Below are 15,718 nucleotides of genomic sequence, written 5' to 3'. Positions count from 1 at the left end.
TTATTTAAAGTTTCCAAGGTGTATAAAATTTGCAATGATCATAATTAAGATAAATCTTAAGGAAAATGATAGTGAAGTTAAGAAAGTATATATGTGAAAATTAAATTCAGTTGAGCGTAAATAGAAAACCCTTACAAAAAACCAAATCCCTTTCTTATTTTTATTTTTGTGCCATTTTCTATATATATTAAAAAAAAAACATTCTTATAATCTGAAATCGGAAAAATTCACTTCACTCTCTTCGTTTTGCGTTTTTTTGTGTGTGTGTTTTAAATATCAAAGCCATGTTTTGGGTAAGGAATTAAAGAGCAAAAACCTCGATTCCGATTTCAAATATTCGAAGGTGAAATTTCTTCATTTTCTGCGAATTTGGTAGCTATCACGTTCTCAATCTGGTGAATTAGGGCTTTTGTTGAGCTGTGGAAGCTAATGATGGGTGTACCCACCGCTGAGGAAGGTGGGGTTTCTCTTTGTTGCTATGTCTTGAAACCTTAGTTTGCTTTTGTCAATGGGTAAAACCGAGGATGATGTGAGTCTCCGTGTCGCCGGCGGCGAAGCTACCGGCGATTCGACGGTGAGGAATGCTCGGTGTGGGTGTTGCAAATGGATCTCAAGCTTCGTTGGGTTCAAATGTTTATTCGTGCTGCTTTTATCAGTCGCTTTGTTTCTTTCGGCTTTGTTTTTGTTGCTTCCGTTTCCTATGGATCGTGAGGATTCGAATCTTGATCCCAGATTTAGAGGTAAATCTCCTCTTTCTGAATTCGTGCAAAAGTTTCAATTTTTGCTAAAAGCTATTTTAGCTGCTGAGGTCCTATTTGGACAATGAATTTACTCTATAGCTTTAACATTGATTTGAGTCTATGTTTCTCATCTTCTATGTCCTGAATTTTGCTTATTACTAATTAGAAAGCTATTTTGGGAATGAGATTTTGACTGTGATTTGTGCTTTAATGGTCAGGGATGAGTCAAAACTGCTTCCTCTTTGAAGTTTTTAGATAGGAAGATTATGTTATTGAGGAGAAATAAATCTGTGAACCTTTTTAAAGCTATCCTGAATCATAGTTACTTGACATTATTAGTAGTGATGCGTGTTCATATCTCAGTGACTCTGTCTTGGCTTTCACTTGAGACACCTGTAAATTTTCCATGAGTAGTGAAGAGAAGACATCTTCTTACAAGTTTTAACTCAGGGAAAATGGATGATCAATACTCTGATTTATAGGTTTTAGGGTCATGGATATGGTTATCGATCACTGTTAGGATATTCGTTCCTTGTTAATTGTTTCTCACATTTTGATGCAGGTCATGCTATAGTGGCCAGTTTTAGCATCAATAGATCGGCTTCTTTTCTTAATGAAAATACATTGCAGCTTCAGAATGACATCTTTCAAGAGATGAGCTACATTTCCATCAAAGTATGATGTTTTCATCTTTTTCTTAACTTTTAAATTATTGTTTCTGATTCGTTTTGTCATCTCGTTTCTCTTCTGATCTAACTTGGCTCTAATGAAACAATAGGTAACTATCCTGGCTGTTGAGCCGTCAGATGAATTGAACATAACAAAGGTTGTGTTTGGAATTGACCCTGATACTGGATACCGAGAAATCTTACCTCTGTCCCTGAGTTCTATCAAAGAGATGTTTGAATCGGTGCTCATAAATCAATCTACTCTCCAGCTTACAAAATCCTTGTTTGGGGAAACCTTCCTTTTTGAAGTGCTAAAATTTCCAGGAGGAATCACTGTGATTCCACCACAAAGTGCTTTCCCTCTGCAGAAATTCAAGATTGTTTTCAACTTTACCCTAAACTACTCTATTCACCAGATACAGATAAACTTCAATACCCTTGCTAGTCAACTCAAAAATGGGCTGAATCTCGCACCATACGAGGTTTGTCATTTCTATCACAATACATTATTTTCTAAATCTTTCAATCATGTTGAAGTTATGAATTCATTAGCAACTGTTAATGCCTTGAGTTAGATTGTTCTGAAACATGGATTTTACCTGAATGCAGAATTTGTATGTAAGCTTATCGAACTCAGAAGGGTCGACCGTGTCTCCCCCGACAACTGTTCACTCATCAGTTTTGCTAAGAGTCGGGACTTCAAATTCAAGCCCAAGGTTGAAACAACTGACTGATACCATCACAGGTTCACGCTCGAAAAACCTTGGCCTGAATAATACCATATTTGGTAAGGTCAAGCAAGTTCGTCTGTCATCTTTCTTGCCAAACAGCAGTGATAGTAGCACCAAATCTCCATCACCCTCACCTAGTCCCCATTCGAAGCATCACCATCACCATCACCATCACCATCACCACCACCACCATCACCATCACAACCATCATCACCACCACCACCACAATCTTAGCCCGAAAATGGCTCCCGAGGTTTCACCTGTGGCCTCTCCTGCTCCTCACAGAAGCCGTAAGAGAGCTCCATCTGCACCTCCACCCTGCAACCCAGGGAATAGAGTACATTTCAAGGAGAAACGCGTGCAGTTTTCATCCACACCTGCGCCTGCTCCTTCTGCTGGGGCACCACATCATCAGCTGCACTCACCGGCCCCAATTTCTGCAGCCAAGTCTCATATAGTTCCAATCTCTGCCCCTCTACCACATGTGGTGTTTGCCCATGCAGCTCAACCACCCATAACGGAACCACGGGAACCACATGCAAACGAAGTTGCTCATCCTCAACCGCAGTCCTCTTCATGTAAGTTGCTACTTAAAGTCTTCCAATTTAGCAAAGATATATCAAATCATAGACTCCCAATTCTAATCAAATGCCTTCTTCTTTCTGTGTTTGGCAGCAGCGATTGAGGTTTTACCAGCTATGCCATGGATTGTCCTTCTCATGCTGATAGTGGCCTGGCTTCATGAATAACGACATTAACATGTCTAGTAAACTGTATCGACAGAGTACTCAAAACTTTTAAATGTATAAAATGAATTCATATGGAAACTAGATACAGAACCGGAAGAGTTGTTATAGAATGATGCTGCACAAAAGGGTGCAGCCTTCTACTTAAGTCCCAATTGAATATATATGCTCTAAGAGCTTCTTTTGTATATTATATCTTCTAAATTAGAAAAGTTCTGCAACCATCGGATGTATTATACAGCCTAAAGCTATTGGAAATGCCTTTAAAACAAGGATTCCACTTTATGCTTATCTCAAAATTAAAATCCAAAACCTTAGAACATAAGAGTTATACAACACAGGGAAAAAAAGTCAACAAGGTCTGTATGTATAAACAAGTCAATGTTCGCCTACTTAAGGTCAAGATCTGAGTAGCTCAAATCAGGTGGCTACGAGATGGAGACCCGATCGAGGAAGAACGCATGAGTAGGTAACGTACTTGACACTGTCAAGAAGCACCACCACAAAGATCCGGGAAAGTGATTTTGGGTTTGGGGGAACCACTCTGTCGGTTTCAGAGTCAACGACCTCTCTTGGATCAAGTAACACTGAGACAACCATGGAGGATGATGATGTGGGTTTGTTAGTGTTTCCATTAAAGGTCTTATTTTGAGCGTCTTTGTTTGGCTGGGTTCCGGTGATATTGAGCTCTGACGCCACAAGTGAAACAGGAAGTCCCTCAAGGATTCTCCTGTTCTTCATTCTCTTGCCGTGGGTAGTGACATTTTGGAGATGCTCCGCAGAAATGCTGGAGACTGATGACGGGACTATAGCACCAGGAGCAATATCAAACTGGAAAACCTCGGTGCACATGCTGTAATCCATTAGTGGCCCTGCAAGAGAATGCAATGTAGAGTTGAAAATCCAGATCACTCCATTTAGTAGAAACTACATAGAGAACAAGAATTACCTGAGCCACCTTCATGAAACCATTGGTGAAGTCTTTTCCCTTCAGAAGAGAGAGCTGTTGAATGCGGAAGCATTGCTGCATTTCCTCTTACCCCCGGAACAGCTAATGCAGAAGACAGTGCACCAGGAATGGTCAAATCCGGTTCTTTAGTTTTTACTGTTTCAGTGATATTCTTCTTTCCTAAACCCCTTGCTTTCTCGCTCGCCAAAACAGAGTGAATTATCAAGTTCCCATCGATCTTCACAAGCCCATCGTTTCTTGGGACATAGAGAGAAGCAAAGAGAGGATCACTGGCATTGCTCAACGAACTTGGTCGTCCTTCTACTTTCGGATGAGCATTATAATCTACTCCTCCACAACTATCTCTCTCACCATGACTAATCCTACTAGAATGGATATTTCCTTCAGAAATTCCACTATTTCTTCTAACATCAGAACCATCGCCGACCATTAAAACCCTCCCCTTATGTTCATCGTAATACCGGTGGCCATCATATTTAGACAAACCGCCAAAGCTTCCACGTTCTCCTCCAAAATTTACATTCATAAAAGGAACCAATGTACCAAACAAGAAGACAAAGAAGAGAATTCCAATAAAACTAATACTAGCAACCTTCTTGAGCTTACTTTTACCCTCATTCTTCTTACTCTCTGCCTTCTTCGGTCTACAACTCGAGACAGGCTTAGGATTTAACTTAGGAATGGGAACCAAAGGTGTCTGTGATCCATATCCCCTAACAGGATACGGCGGATACGGCATCCATTGATACGGTAAAGGCGGGGCAGCCATATAAGGATTCATAGGAGGAGCACCAGAAGCAACAGCCATTTGTTGCCTTAAAGCGACATTCTCAGCCATAACATAAGCAATCTTACCATTCAATTCAGCAATGGTAGCATTCATACTCTTCACTTTTCTTTCAAGCTCCTCAGTTTGTTGCTTCTTCCTCAACCTCGAAAGCTGAGCACTTTCACGGTTCCTAATCTGCCTTATCAACTTCCTCTTGTCGTCGTCATCATCACCTTCGTTGTTCGTAGCGACTGATTTATCATCGGACTTTTGGTACTTGCAGCTCCTTAATTCGCCACTGGAGTCTCCATTTTCCTTCTTCCTCTTGCTAACAGAAGATTTCTGGTGATTGCTTGATTCAGGGGAGGATGATGCGTCAACGGTGTCGGACACAAAAGTCTTGGAGCCTTGAGATGAAACCTGTGAATGAACAGACTCAGATCTTCCTTCTAAACCTCCATCGCCGCTTCTGTTTTCCGATGAGTCCAAATTCGAACGATTGTTACCGATCTCCTCAGGGATCACCACCGCGGGCTCCGATAAATCGAAATCGAAGAAATCATCAGAATTATCAAACGAGAAATCAAAATCAGCGAAATCTCCGTTCTCATCGTCGAGTAAGAAGTCGAGATCGGAGATTGGCGCATCCATTGAAATCGGATCAGAATCAGATAGGAAAAGAGGATCTAGCGGCGGAATAGAAAACAAATCGGACTCAGAAAACATGCTAGGGTTCAGATTAGGTATCTCCGGCGGAGGAGCAACCACGGATGTTGATTCCGTCATCGTCGGAGGATTCGAAAATTTATTCTGGCTTCGCTTCTCGATGGTTCCACACGGTTTATAACTTTGGAACAAGGCAACGTCGACGAATATACTTAAGAATTAAGATTATATTACATCCACGCGCAGTCAGCGCGTGTACATCAAACTCCGAACACGTGTGTATGTTTAGTCAAACAAAAACTATCTACTTATTGGCTTGTTGCTTGGGTTAAGAAATTAATGGTGAAATGTTACAATGTGTTGTATGATGAATGTAGTTCGTTTTATGATTTAGTGAAAATATTGAGGTATTTTTGCTATTTCAGAATCGATATTAGTTTTATTTTCTTATACATAAGATTTCTTTATGAAATAAAATTCAAAAGGCGACCAAAATGATGATAAAGATCCATCTAGCCAAACACAAAACTCTTTGTTCTCCCCAAAAGAAATCAAATAAGAAGAAAACCGAAGCTGTATAAGCTCCGCACAAAACCAGAGATTATTATAATCAAGTCATAAACATTTTTCTTGTTAAGTCATAAACATTGCATTCCAAAGATGTTGAGAAAAAAAACATTGCATTACAATATTCCACAGACATAAATATCCATTGATCAAAAGACTAACCAATGGGTGACCATCAAATCCAATAAGAACTAGTCTTAAACAAATAATATCCGACCACTTAATTGAAACTTGAAAAATAAGAAAAGAAAGAAGAGAGATTAGTTCATGCAACACCAAAGAACTCATCACCAACCGATTGCCTTATCTTTGGCAGAACCATAGGATTCTCTACATGATCCAAAAAGACTTTCAAAGAAGTATAATAACCAATTCTTTTGAAGCAGATTTTTCTAGCTGTGTGTTCCTTGAGATCGTAACACAGTAAATAGAAGGGGCCACGCTTTAAGCCCGGTGTAAATATAAGCTCGCCGGTTCCAAGTATACCCGTGAAGCTGAATGGTCGAAATCTATATATCTACCCAAGAAGGAACCAAGACACAAAAGTTTGACCATTCTTGTTTGCTGGCATCTTCTAGAATCCATACAAAAAGTCTATCATTACTAGCATATAACAAATTCGTTACAGCTATCTTTTCGCCGTAGTTCGCTAGAACTTCGACGGCCGGCCTCGGTAACTCAACGACACTAAACTTTTCAGACCCCACAACAAAGCACATTAGCGACTGATCATCATTGACCCTAGCGAAGTAATAGATAACCCCATTGCTAAATATTCCTTGAGTTCCAGGAGTAAGATAATGATTAATCGTACATTCGATCATTCTCCATTTCTTCTGTTTACATCCTAGAGTGAAAACTTTATGCTCCTTGGACACAATATTTCCTGATCTACTATAGTACTCATCCGATATCGTCATGCACAAGACTTTGTATTCATCCTTAACATGATCGTATCCAAAGAAGGGAAATATTTCTTGGTATATTTTGGTTCTGACTCTCGGTAAAGTTTCAAATTGACAAGTAGTAGGATTTCCAATTACCACTTTAGTAGAATTGTTTAGACAGCAGATCAAGCCACGAACAGGTGGAGAAAAGTCATACCAGATACGCGGATACGAATCAGGGTAACAGCCAACCGTTTGATGATCAGAAGATGGATCCTCTCGAGAGCAAGAGTGGAAGAACTGCATATTTATTTCTCGATCGTCGACTGCCAAAAGAAGACGTGGTCGATTCAAAGATTCAAAGAACTTTATTATCAAATACATGTTGGTGAAATCTTTGTTAAGGACTATCGATGACCAGGACTTGGAAAGGAGGATGAACGTCGATATGATTTTGGCCTTCAATTTCATGAGAATCTTCTCTTTCAGATGCAGAGGCATTCCTTCAAAGGGGTCAGTTTGGGACCTTGTAACAAGTTTCCAAGTGTTACTGATGGTTCTTTTCCCCTTTACCTCTTCCATGGCTGTTTTCACTTACGCTCACTATCTCTCTTTTTTCTTGCTTTTTTTTTAACTCCGAACCCCCAATGTTTTTAGAGGTTTGGAGATTTGATGATAAACCGTTGTCAACGTGTGGACAGGTTTAGATAAACGAGATTTATTAGATAATCACGTAGAAAGTATGACTAACATAAATCTTGGGAGACATTGTCTCCCTTGGCTTACCAAAAAAAAAAACATAAATTTTAGTTTGAAACAAAAAGTAAAAAATATAAAATCTCAAATTTTTGGATTCAATACCTTTTAAATTGTGTATACATAGACGCGTGGACGGGTCTAGACTGCTGAGCTTTATTAGATTCTTAATTAGAAAATATGACTAATATATATTTTAGTTTGAAACAAAAAGTAAAAAATAAAATCTCAAAATTTTAGATTCAATACCTTTTAAATCGTATACACAGAGGCGTGGGCAGTTCTACACCGCTAAACTTTATTAGAAATGTTAATCTTCGATCAAGGGACTTCCACGATACAAACTTTTTGTGTGAGATAATACATCCCGAAACTCATACAAAACCCATAACTAGCATCTCAACCTCTCGGCAACCAAACTAAACATACGCGTTACGTCCCCGCCACGGAGAATTGGCGTTATTGGTCATATTATCAAAAGCTAATGAGAGTACAAATAAGAAAATTACAGTAGTTATGTTAACAGTTTTGAATTTATGAATCCCACTTCTAAGCTGTCGTTGGACATTGATGTCCCAAAACGACCTAATAACGTCAATCATGATCATTTGCCGTTGACATTCATTAGCAAAATACTTTGTAAATGGTGTACCAATTAAGTCTCAATTGTAAAAGATTTAACGTTGATATATAGATAAATTAGACTGCCATGCATGTATATACTTATGCTATTCTTGGTCCATATGATTCTATGAAGTTTCTTGTGATCAGTAGATAAAAATACTATATGATGCACAAAAGCATGTGTTTTTTTATTGATTTGGTAAAGTTAGTCCCAAAAGAGCCACAAGACTGCAATTTTTTTCTAAAATATATAATAATATAATGTTGTAGAATGAAGTTAAATAAGCTTCTTTTTGAGGAAGTATCGTTTGAGATACAAAACTTGACTAATCGAAACGACAATAGCTACTCCTAAAGACATTAAGCCGAGCTGATTGACCCTCGTGTTTGTCTTCTCGTTTATTTCCCTCATATATGCTTCCCTGCACCATTTTTTTATAAGAGAATCTTAATTAAATCCTTTTTTGCGTATTCCACATATATACGTAAGATTGATATGAAAGTTATTAATAACCTGATTCTCAAATAGAGTATGTTGGCCCTAATAGCACTTGCGTATTCTGTAGATCTTCGAATCTCAAGCTCCACACCCTGGAACCATATATTCAATTACATGTGTTTTTTTAGATTATTATAATCATATATTAGAATTGGAAATGAAGGACTTGCCTCGATCTTTTCTTTTTTAGCAACAGAATCCCAGTCTTTGGCTCTGATACCCATCTTCCAATCAAGACTGACGATAACAGAGCTATTGACTGAGTGATGTGACTGGTCGTGATGCATTGCTAAACAAGCTAAGAATGTTCCACTCTCGCTCGTTGTAAACGCAGCCTGACCGTGTGTCACGTTTGCTATCTTGTACAGTTCCTTCCCATATGGAGATGTTACCTATACATTTTAACCAAGGCATATATCAACACACACAAGTTTATACTATATTTTCACTCCAACTATAGACAACTTATAAACCAAATTAACCCTTATTTTCTCAATCTATTAATCCGAAATCTCTTGGTAGAAAAGTTCATGTGAATTTTGTGGTTAACTAATTGATTTTTCCTATACAAATCTATCAGCAGTTTAATGTTGATTTTCGATCTCTAATTTGAGTGATCTTAACTCGTAGTCAAATTATTTCTATCTCAAATATATAACGTTTGACCACACAGTAACGAAATTTTCCCGGATGCATGAAATTTACGAAGAAAAAATGGAGTATATATGGTTGATGTACAAACCCGAACATCTAATGTTGGACCAAGTTGAGTGAAAGCATCGTCGATGCAAATGTAATCAAGGACAACGACCACGTTGGCTTGGATCTCTTCGTAGACGCATCTCTCTCCTGATTCTGGAACCGTTAACCATATTGCCTCCACCCCCGGAAAAAGAGAGCCACCGCCGGCGAGGTAAATCAAACCAATGAATAGTACCGGTGAGATCGCCATTTTCGAGAGAGAGAGGTAAGTTTAAGGTTATTGAAAACCAAAAAAAGAGAGAAGAGGAACAAGTTCAAAGGCTATTCACGTTATTATGCAAGAGAAGGTTTTAAGACATTGGCGCGTGGAGTTAAAGCCATCGTTGTATCCAATCAGTAAGGGCCATGTAGGATGTGGTGAAGATTGTCTACGGAGCCGTTTTTGGAGTATTTTTACTTTTATGGAAACTACGTTTAATTTTGACCAACAATATCATCTTAATAAGGAAGTAAATCCAAACAAAATATCTTCACATTAAATGTCCTTCAAATAAATTTTATTTTATTTCTCTTTTCTGTCAACTCTAGATAACAACAACTAGATTTTTAGGCATTCCAATGGATTGATTATAGACGTGTTTCATTTGGAAATTTACTAATGTAAAAATATTAGAGAGAATTGACCACGCAACCCACAAAACATAGTAAACCACGCTTGAAAAAGTGAATAGCCATGAATTAGTAGCTTTAAGTTTAGACCATATCATGCATTTAAGATCCATTAAGTAGATTACGTAACGTTCGAGATTAACTGCTCCTAATTCAGTGATAAGATTACACTGCAACATTTCCTACGCTAATTATACTTGGGGAGAAGATACTTTGTTTTTCGGTGCATTGATATTTGTTTGACAAAATTGTTCAGAACGATGCACCATGGAAAAATGAAATGTGACACCAACCAAACATTATACTTTTATGATTCCACCAAAATCAACTTTACAAAACCCACTTCTCGATTAAAAAATGTCACACTGTATTAACATAAAATATTCAAAAAGTCCGACAAATTAACTCAAGAAAAAAACACAGAGAAAAATGAATGAATAAAAAAAAACAGGAAAGGAAGCAACTTTCGTATTATTCTCTTCCCCACTTGATTGCGATTTGAGAGAGATAAAGGTCGAGAAAGTCTTTTCATCTCCTTCACCCTCATCGTTTCGCGTCTCTTCTCTTCTCTCTCAGAAAATGCTCATCAGAAATTGTCTCCTTTTTGTTTCCTTGATGTGTTTTCTCTTCTAATCTCCGGTGAAACAAAGAACAAAGGATTCATAAGACACAAAGCAGAGAAGGAGAGAGAGATACGAGGCTTTTCTTCATCTTTATGGCTTCTATGACCGAGAAGGAAGCTATGGTGGATCCTTTTCTGGTCGAGGCTCTTCAAAATCCTCGTCATCGTCTCACCAGTTAGTCAATTTTCTCTCTTTCCCACGATTCGATTTTGCTTTCTCTCTGTTGTGTTTGATCTGATTTTGGTCATTTCATTTCCTGGTACTTTTCTAGGGTTTCATAGAATTGGGGGACAATTATGAGTTTCTCTAATTCTCGATCCTGTGTTTGGTTCAATTATAGTTAATGTTTTGGTAATTAGGGTTTGATTAGATCCATGACTATTACCAATCCTCTTGATTGCTCTATGACCCAAATCATAATCACTTGTCTTTTTAGCTCAATCTGAATCCTCATGAACATGTTAGAGTTTAATTACTGTATCTGGAAAGATTCTCTTAAAATGTGGTTGATGGGTGCTTAAAAGGTTGCTTCTTTTTTTGTTGGTTGGTGTGTGTTTCTTTAGTTTTGCGAATGGAGCTTGATATACAGAAGTTCTTTCAAAACCCTGAGCAGCTTCAGTTCGAATTCCCGCCTTTTCCAACATCGTACCTGCGTCTTGCTGCACATCGAGTTGCTCAGCATTATGGACTAGTAACCATGGCTTTGGACAATGGTACTGGTGCAGGAGATGGATCCGATAACAGAATCCTCGTGACGAAGACAGCGGAAAGTAGATTTCCTTATGTCTGCTTATCCGAAATCCCTGTGAAACAACCTGAGAATGGTAGACCCGAGGGTTTCAAAATCGCTATCAAGCCTAGACCCAAGAGAGGATCTGGTTGTGGGGGTAGCGGATCAGGAGTACAGCAGAATCTTTTGAGAAGTGTTGAGGAGAGAAAGGAAGAGTATGATAAAGCTCGCGCTCGGATCTTTAATAGTCCTAGCAGTTCCGACTCTGAAGATTCTTCATCACTACGACCTCCCTCTCTTGAAGTGAGAAACACATGTATAAACCGGAATGAGACTGAAGTGGCGGTTAATAATAGTCCTGTCGATGCTGTTACTCGAGACTCTGGACGGACTTCTCGAGTAGCCATTATCAGAGATAGAGAGAAAGATCGATATGACCCGGATTATGACAGGAGCTATGACAGGTATGTCGTGGATCCGGCCTACAGGTAAACCTTTCAATCTCTTTAATGGTGATATTCAACAAAACTAATTGGTGTTCACTCTTAAATCTAAAGGTCTTTTTCTTGTTCGTAGGTACGTTAGGGTTATGCCGTCTGGCCAAAGCTTCAGTCCAATGCCAATCCATATTCCGTTTCACGATGGGTTTTTCCCGCATATGCCAAGAGGTCATCAAGCCAACCTAAACTATGGGCATCCGCTTAACCCTGCTTTGAGTCCCTTTACTCATAACGTGGCTTCATATACACCGTGGCCAAACTCACCCGTTATGAACTATGCACAGCCGTTGAACGGCTCAGACACAAATCTTTACAGGTTTGCTGATACTAAACTGTTGTTAATCCGCCATTTGATTGGTTATCTCAAAATCTAGTGTTTGCTTACTCGTCATTTGCACTGCAGGTATCCTTCTGCAAGTAATCCCTGACAGCAAGAGTAGTGTTTGAGTACTTCAATGTCTGTAATGAAAAGCAGATTCTATAGATATTAGCCTTTAGGAGCTCCCTGTTCTGTTCCGAACAATGGCTACTTCTTTCTTATATAACAAACAAGACATCTACTTTTTTATATCTCTGAATTATATTATTATCGAACTTTGAATGAGCTTCAGAGACGACGAGACAGAAACCAAATCTTTGATGATAGCTTTTCCTCTTATGGTGAAGTAAATTGTCAAAGGAAATTGGAACTAGATTCTTAAATGCTACTATATTTTAAAAAATGGAAAATGATTGTTTTTCGTTACATAAAAGAAGAACATGAGGTGGTGAAGGCATGAAGGGTCCTTTTCTAAGTTTGTAGAGACGAAGACACTTTCCCAAAATTCCTGATAAATCACTTCTTTGACCGATGGTCTCAAATCACAAGATTCGATTAGAGACTTGGGGATAAATTTGGATTGGCAATCAACAATGTTTTTGGATTTAATATTTAAGATTAGACTTATGGGAAAAGAACCAATCAAGAGTTATAAAATTATTTAATATATTATTTGTACTTTGATTTGGTCATTACAAGATTAAATAATCGTAATACACACTCTTTACGTGAATAACCGTAAAAGAGAGTTGATATAACGATTAACGAGTTCAACAAAAAGTCTATTTCAGAATAAATAAAACTTTAATTTACATTCTTTTTTTTGTAAAGGAAGAAAAAAAAGGGATGGGGTCAGACTTGGGAGAGACAAGATCAGGACATGCCAGCTATGAACCCACCACCATTGCTTTAAATCACTCATCTCCTAAATTATTTAAACGTTCATTATAAAAGCTAAAAATAAGTCTATATAACTTTATTTGGGTTTGGTCCCTTCAATGATTCCATATAGTATTGCGACTTTATTTATAATTGGTAGTAGTGAATAAGTTGGGGTATGATTAAGGATGTAAGAGCATCAGATCCTCTTCATTCTGATTCTGCCTTCCCATTGTCTTTGTCTCTTTTGCTTATTGGTCTCCTTCATGATCATTTTCACATTGTACTATTGCATCATTGATTCTTGTAAATCAAAACCTTATAATATATGGAGTTAAAAAGGTGACTGAATAAACAGTTTCAGCAATTCCAATATACTTTCAGTGTAAAAGGCTACAACCAAACTCAGCTAAACTCAGCTTTAAGAACAAATCTACAACAAAATGGGAAAGCAAAGAACATTGTGAAGTAAGTTTTTGTTTTTTTCATTCTTTTTTCCAATCTTGAGTTTGTTCGTACGGATGTACGTTCAAAAGTAAACTCATCTTTACATTAATCTTACACAAGAAAGCTACAAGGGTTAATACAAGCCTTGACCTGAAGGTGCTTGAGCTTCAGATACAGAACTTGACCACACATTGACGCTGGATTGTATCAATGTTAAACTGATAAGACTGCACAGAGTAAACGCCACCGGATAAAACCGATGCACAAGAACGATCAGCTGACTCATGTTCTTGATGACTGCAGAGACATTTTGAACATCTAGTAACCTGACATAAATCAACAAAGCAAGCTATGGTTCACAAATACAAAAAGGGTCAACAATCAGAATCTTGATGAAGTATTACCGGAAAGATAATGACTTTTTAATCGTCTCGAGTTGGGAATAAAGTTAAGACAGTTCTCCCTCCATTAGCGTTTGCAGATTCCAAATCCTCAACGTAATTACTAACTGGACTATGCAATGATGGTGTAGACATTCTCTGAATTGGTTGCTGCTGCGTTTGCCTCACCGCCAAGAACGAAGGATCAAACTTCCCATTAGTCGTCGGTGATCCAAATCCATTACTAGTCGGTGATCCAAACTGTCCATTACTCGTCGGTGAACTGAATCCACCATTAGTCGGTGAACCAAAATGCGCAGCTGCGATTTGACGGTGGAACTGAGGCGGTTGTAAATGAGGATTAGCTGCTGCAGCAGCGGCCGCAGCAGCAGCCATTTGTTGTTGTTGTTGAAGAGTAGCAATAGGAACAAAAGACGGCATGAAATGATCAGAACTGGGAACACGATTAGGATGAAGAAAGTGAGCAGGAACAGGAGAGCTAGCGAAAAGACGATCAGTAGCTGGATCTGAACCAGCACCACCACCAGAAGACAAACCTTGCATTCTCTTAAGATAAAGTCTATACTTTTGCAAATGACTCGCAACGTTTTCTCTAGTTAAACCATCAACACTCATAAGCTGCATAATCGTTTTAGGAACTGCGTTCTTAATCCCTAAATGCGCAACAGCATCAACGAAACGTTTATGCAGCTGCGGTGTCCAGACAAGACGAGGTCGTTTTAAAGTCCGAGCTGGTTCGTCTCCGGCAGCTCCTCCGGAGCCTAGATCTGCTGAATCTGCAGCGAATTCGGCTGAGGAATTGGCTTGAGAAGATGGAAGCTGAAGCTGAGACGGTGTAGGAGGTGTGGTTTGGTGATGATGATGATGATGAGGTTGGTTTGAGTTTCCGTTTCCGTGATTTGGGGTTCGTATATCGAAGGCTAGAGCTAGATCGGGTGAGATTAGAGATTGTGATATTGGCATGAGCTCTTCTGGTGATGGAAGTTCTTCTTCCCATCTTGCGAACCAGTCTGAATCGTCTTCTCTCATTTTTATCTTTGAAAAAACAGAGGAGGTAAAAGCTCGAGTTTTTAAGTGTTGATTTCACAAAACCAGAAACATTTTTGAAGATTTAGATTATAGAGAAAGTAACAGATTCAGTGAGGTGAGAACTACGAAATTCGATCTGTAGAAAAAGGAATAAACTTTTCAGGAAAAATTTAACAGAGGAAATGAGAAAAAGGTTGGATTTTTATGAGTCTTTGTGGCTTGAAGAGGAAGAGGAAAAAGGAAGAAGGAAACGGAATCTGAGAATTAGATGATGATTGAGAAAGATGGAGAGAAGTTCGAGGTGGATCTTTAGCTTTTTTTTTTTTTTTTTTTTTGGGTACTCTCAGCTTTTTCAATCTTTAATTTATGATGAGAGTACTTTACCAAATCTACATTTTATTTGAGAGTTCTGATTATTATTTTTCAATTTTATTACATAGTTTTTTGGGAGATTTCAATCATGTCAAGACTCGACCGACGATAACTTTTGGCGCGTGTTGTCCACTTTAGAATCGATGAAGTGAACCTGAACCACTTCAACTGGTTTGGTTTGATCCTTTCTTTTGATTGCCTTTTTTTAATTGGATGTGAGACTCCAAAATGGAAAGTATTCTAATAAACTAAAATCTACTACTAATCTTTGATTAAGACACTGATCAAGATAAAGAGAAGAATGATTTACTAATGTTGATCAGTGTATAAGTTATGATGACTCGGTGTGTTATTTTGGACTTTGGAAACATAATAACATCAACAATCTTTGGCAATAAAAACGTGTATACTTGGCTTAACATAT

The 15,718-nt window shown here is 38.3% G+C and overlaps 6 protein-coding genes and 1 non-coding gene across 9 annotated transcripts; 2 read left to right on the top strand and 5 right to left on the bottom strand.

Moving 5' to 3' along the window:
* Nucleotides 1-71: 71 nt before the first annotated feature.
* Nucleotides 72-3,108, top strand: AT3G10810 (zinc finger (C3HC4-type RING finger) family protein). Of its 2 annotated transcripts, none has more exons than NM_001337895.1 (5): nucleotides 72-740; nucleotides 1,303-1,415; nucleotides 1,519-1,890; nucleotides 2,018-2,717; nucleotides 2,818-3,070. In NM_001337895.1, exons 1-5 carry the CDS (start codon nucleotides 509-511, stop codon nucleotides 2,886-2,888), a joined length of 1,488 nt encoding a protein of 495 aa, NP_001325900.1. In that variant the 5' UTR covers nucleotides 72-508; the 3' UTR covers nucleotides 2,889-3,070. The 2 variants fall into 2 exon arrangements, with proteins under 2 accessions (NP_001325900.1, NP_187692.2); NM_111918.4 differs by having other exon boundaries at nucleotides 213-740; nucleotides 2,815-3,108.
* A 6-nt stretch (nucleotides 3,109-3,114) lies between these two features.
* BZIP28 (Basic-leucine zipper (bZIP) transcription factor family protein) lies at nucleotides 3,115-5,568 on the bottom strand. The gene is made up of 2 exons (NM_111917.5): nucleotides 3,835-5,568; nucleotides 3,115-3,757 (listed from the first exon to the last, which is right to left on the bottom strand). The coding sequence occupies exons 1-2, from the start codon at nucleotides 5,408-5,410 to the stop codon at nucleotides 3,306-3,308; spliced, it is 2,028 nt and encodes a 675-aa protein (NP_187691.1). The 5' UTR covers nucleotides 5,411-5,568; the 3' UTR covers nucleotides 3,115-3,305.
* A 306-nt stretch (nucleotides 5,569-5,874) lies between these two features.
* AT3G02375 lies at nucleotides 5,875-6,330 on the bottom strand. Its single transcript, NR_143892.1, has one exon. It is a non-coding gene; the product is annotated as an uncharacterized misc_RNA (transcript).
* A 36-nt stretch (nucleotides 6,331-6,366) lies between these two features.
* Nucleotides 6,367-7,326, bottom strand: AT3G10790 (F-box associated ubiquitination effector family protein; the record flags this gene model as incomplete). The annotated part of the gene is made up of 1 exon (NM_111916.1): nucleotides 6,367-7,326. The coding sequence occupies one exon, from the start codon at nucleotides 7,324-7,326 to the stop codon at nucleotides 6,367-6,369; it is 960 nt and encodes a 319-aa protein (NP_187690.1).
* A 1,074-nt stretch (nucleotides 7,327-8,400) lies between these two features.
* On the bottom strand, nucleotides 8,401-9,631 carry AT3G10780 (emp24/gp25L/p24 family/GOLD family protein). Its single transcript, NM_111915.3, has 4 exons — nucleotides 9,366-9,631; nucleotides 8,794-9,015; nucleotides 8,639-8,715; nucleotides 8,401-8,546 (listed from the first exon to the last, which is right to left on the bottom strand). The coding sequence occupies exons 1-4, from the start codon at nucleotides 9,573-9,575 to the stop codon at nucleotides 8,402-8,404; spliced, it is 654 nt and encodes a 217-aa protein (NP_187689.2). The 5' UTR covers nucleotides 9,576-9,631; the 3' UTR covers nucleotide 8,401.
* A 790-nt stretch (nucleotides 9,632-10,421) lies between these two features.
* On the top strand, nucleotides 10,422-12,644 carry AT3G10770 (Single-stranded nucleic acid binding R3H protein). Of its 2 annotated transcripts, none has more exons than NM_180225.3 (4): nucleotides 10,422-10,791; nucleotides 11,181-11,811; nucleotides 11,924-12,163; nucleotides 12,251-12,472. In NM_180225.3, the coding sequence occupies exons 1-4, from the start codon at nucleotides 10,710-10,712 to the stop codon at nucleotides 12,273-12,275; spliced, it is 978 nt and encodes a 325-aa protein (NP_850556.1). In that variant the 5' UTR covers nucleotides 10,422-10,709; the 3' UTR covers nucleotides 12,276-12,472. The 2 variants fall into 2 exon arrangements, with proteins under 2 accessions (NP_850556.1, NP_566381.1); NM_111914.4 differs by having other exon boundaries at nucleotides 10,423-10,791; nucleotides 11,181-11,835; nucleotides 12,251-12,644.
* A 516-nt stretch (nucleotides 12,645-13,160) lies between these two features.
* Nucleotides 13,161-15,257, bottom strand: AT3G10760 (Homeodomain-like superfamily protein). The gene is made up of 2 exons (NM_111913.4): nucleotides 13,897-15,257; nucleotides 13,161-13,818 (listed from the first exon to the last, which is right to left on the bottom strand). Exon 1 carries the CDS (start codon nucleotides 14,920-14,922, stop codon nucleotides 13,915-13,917), a length of 1,008 nt encoding a protein of 335 aa, NP_187687.1. The 5' UTR covers nucleotides 14,923-15,257; the 3' UTR covers nucleotides 13,161-13,818; nucleotides 13,897-13,914.
* Nucleotides 15,258-15,718: the final 461 nt, after the last annotated feature.

The sequence above is a fragment of the Arabidopsis thaliana genome, chromosome 3 (assembly GCF_000001735.4).
Source record: "Arabidopsis thaliana chromosome 3, partial sequence".
Lineage (NCBI taxonomy): Eukaryota > Viridiplantae > Streptophyta > Magnoliopsida > Brassicales > Brassicaceae > Arabidopsis > Arabidopsis thaliana.
Note: the sequence above shows the minus strand (reverse complement) of the source record. Positions and strands in the feature narration are given on the sequence as shown.

Excerpts from the sequence above, each read along its gene's own strand:
- AT3G10810 (NM_111918.4), top strand. The coding sequence starts at position 509 with ATGGGTAAAACCGAGGATGATGTGAGTCTCCGTGTCGCCGGCGGCGAA. Across the intron at positions 1,891-2,017 it reads TGAATCTCGCACCATACGAG|AATTTGTATGTAAGCTTATC; the intron begins GTTTGTCATTTC and ends ACCTGAATGCAG. Across the intron at positions 2,718-2,814 it reads TCAACCGCAGTCCTCTTCAT|CAGCGATTGAGGTTTTACCA; the intron begins GTAAGTTGCTAC and ends TGTGTTTGGCAG.
- BZIP28 (NM_111917.5), bottom strand. The coding sequence starts at position 5,410 with ATGACGGAATCAACATCCGTGGTTGCTCCTCCGCCGGAGATACCTAAT. Across the intron at positions 3,758-3,834 it reads GTTTCATGAAGGTGGCTCAG|GGCCACTAATGGATTACAGC; the intron begins GTAATTCTTGTT and ends ATTCTCTTGCAG.
- AT3G10780 (NM_111915.3), bottom strand. The coding sequence starts at position 9,575 with ATGGCGATCTCACCGGTACTATTCATTGGTTTGATTTACCTCGCCGGC. Across the intron at positions 9,016-9,365 it reads GTCCAACATTAGATGTTCGG|GTAACATCTCCATATGGGAA; the intron begins GTTTGTACATCA and ends TAAAATGTATAG. Across the intron at positions 8,716-8,793 it reads CTAAAAAAGAAAAGATCGAG|GGTGTGGAGCTTGAGATTCG; the intron begins GCAAGTCCTTCA and ends ATATGGTTCCAG.
- AT3G10770 (NM_111914.4), top strand. The coding sequence starts at position 10,710 with ATGGCTTCTATGACCGAGAAGGAAGCTATGGTGGATCCTTTTCTGGTC. Across the intron at positions 10,792-11,180 it reads TCCTCGTCATCGTCTCACCA|TTTTGCGAATGGAGCTTGAT; the intron begins GTTAGTCAATTT and ends GTGTTTCTTTAG. Across the intron at positions 12,164-12,250 it reads TCAGACACAAATCTTTACAG|GTATCCTTCTGCAAGTAATC; the intron begins GTTTGCTGATAC and ends TTTGCACTGCAG.
- AT3G10760 (NM_111913.4), bottom strand. The coding sequence starts at position 14,922 with ATGAGAGAAGACGATTCAGACTGGTTCGCAAGATGGGAAGAAGAACTT.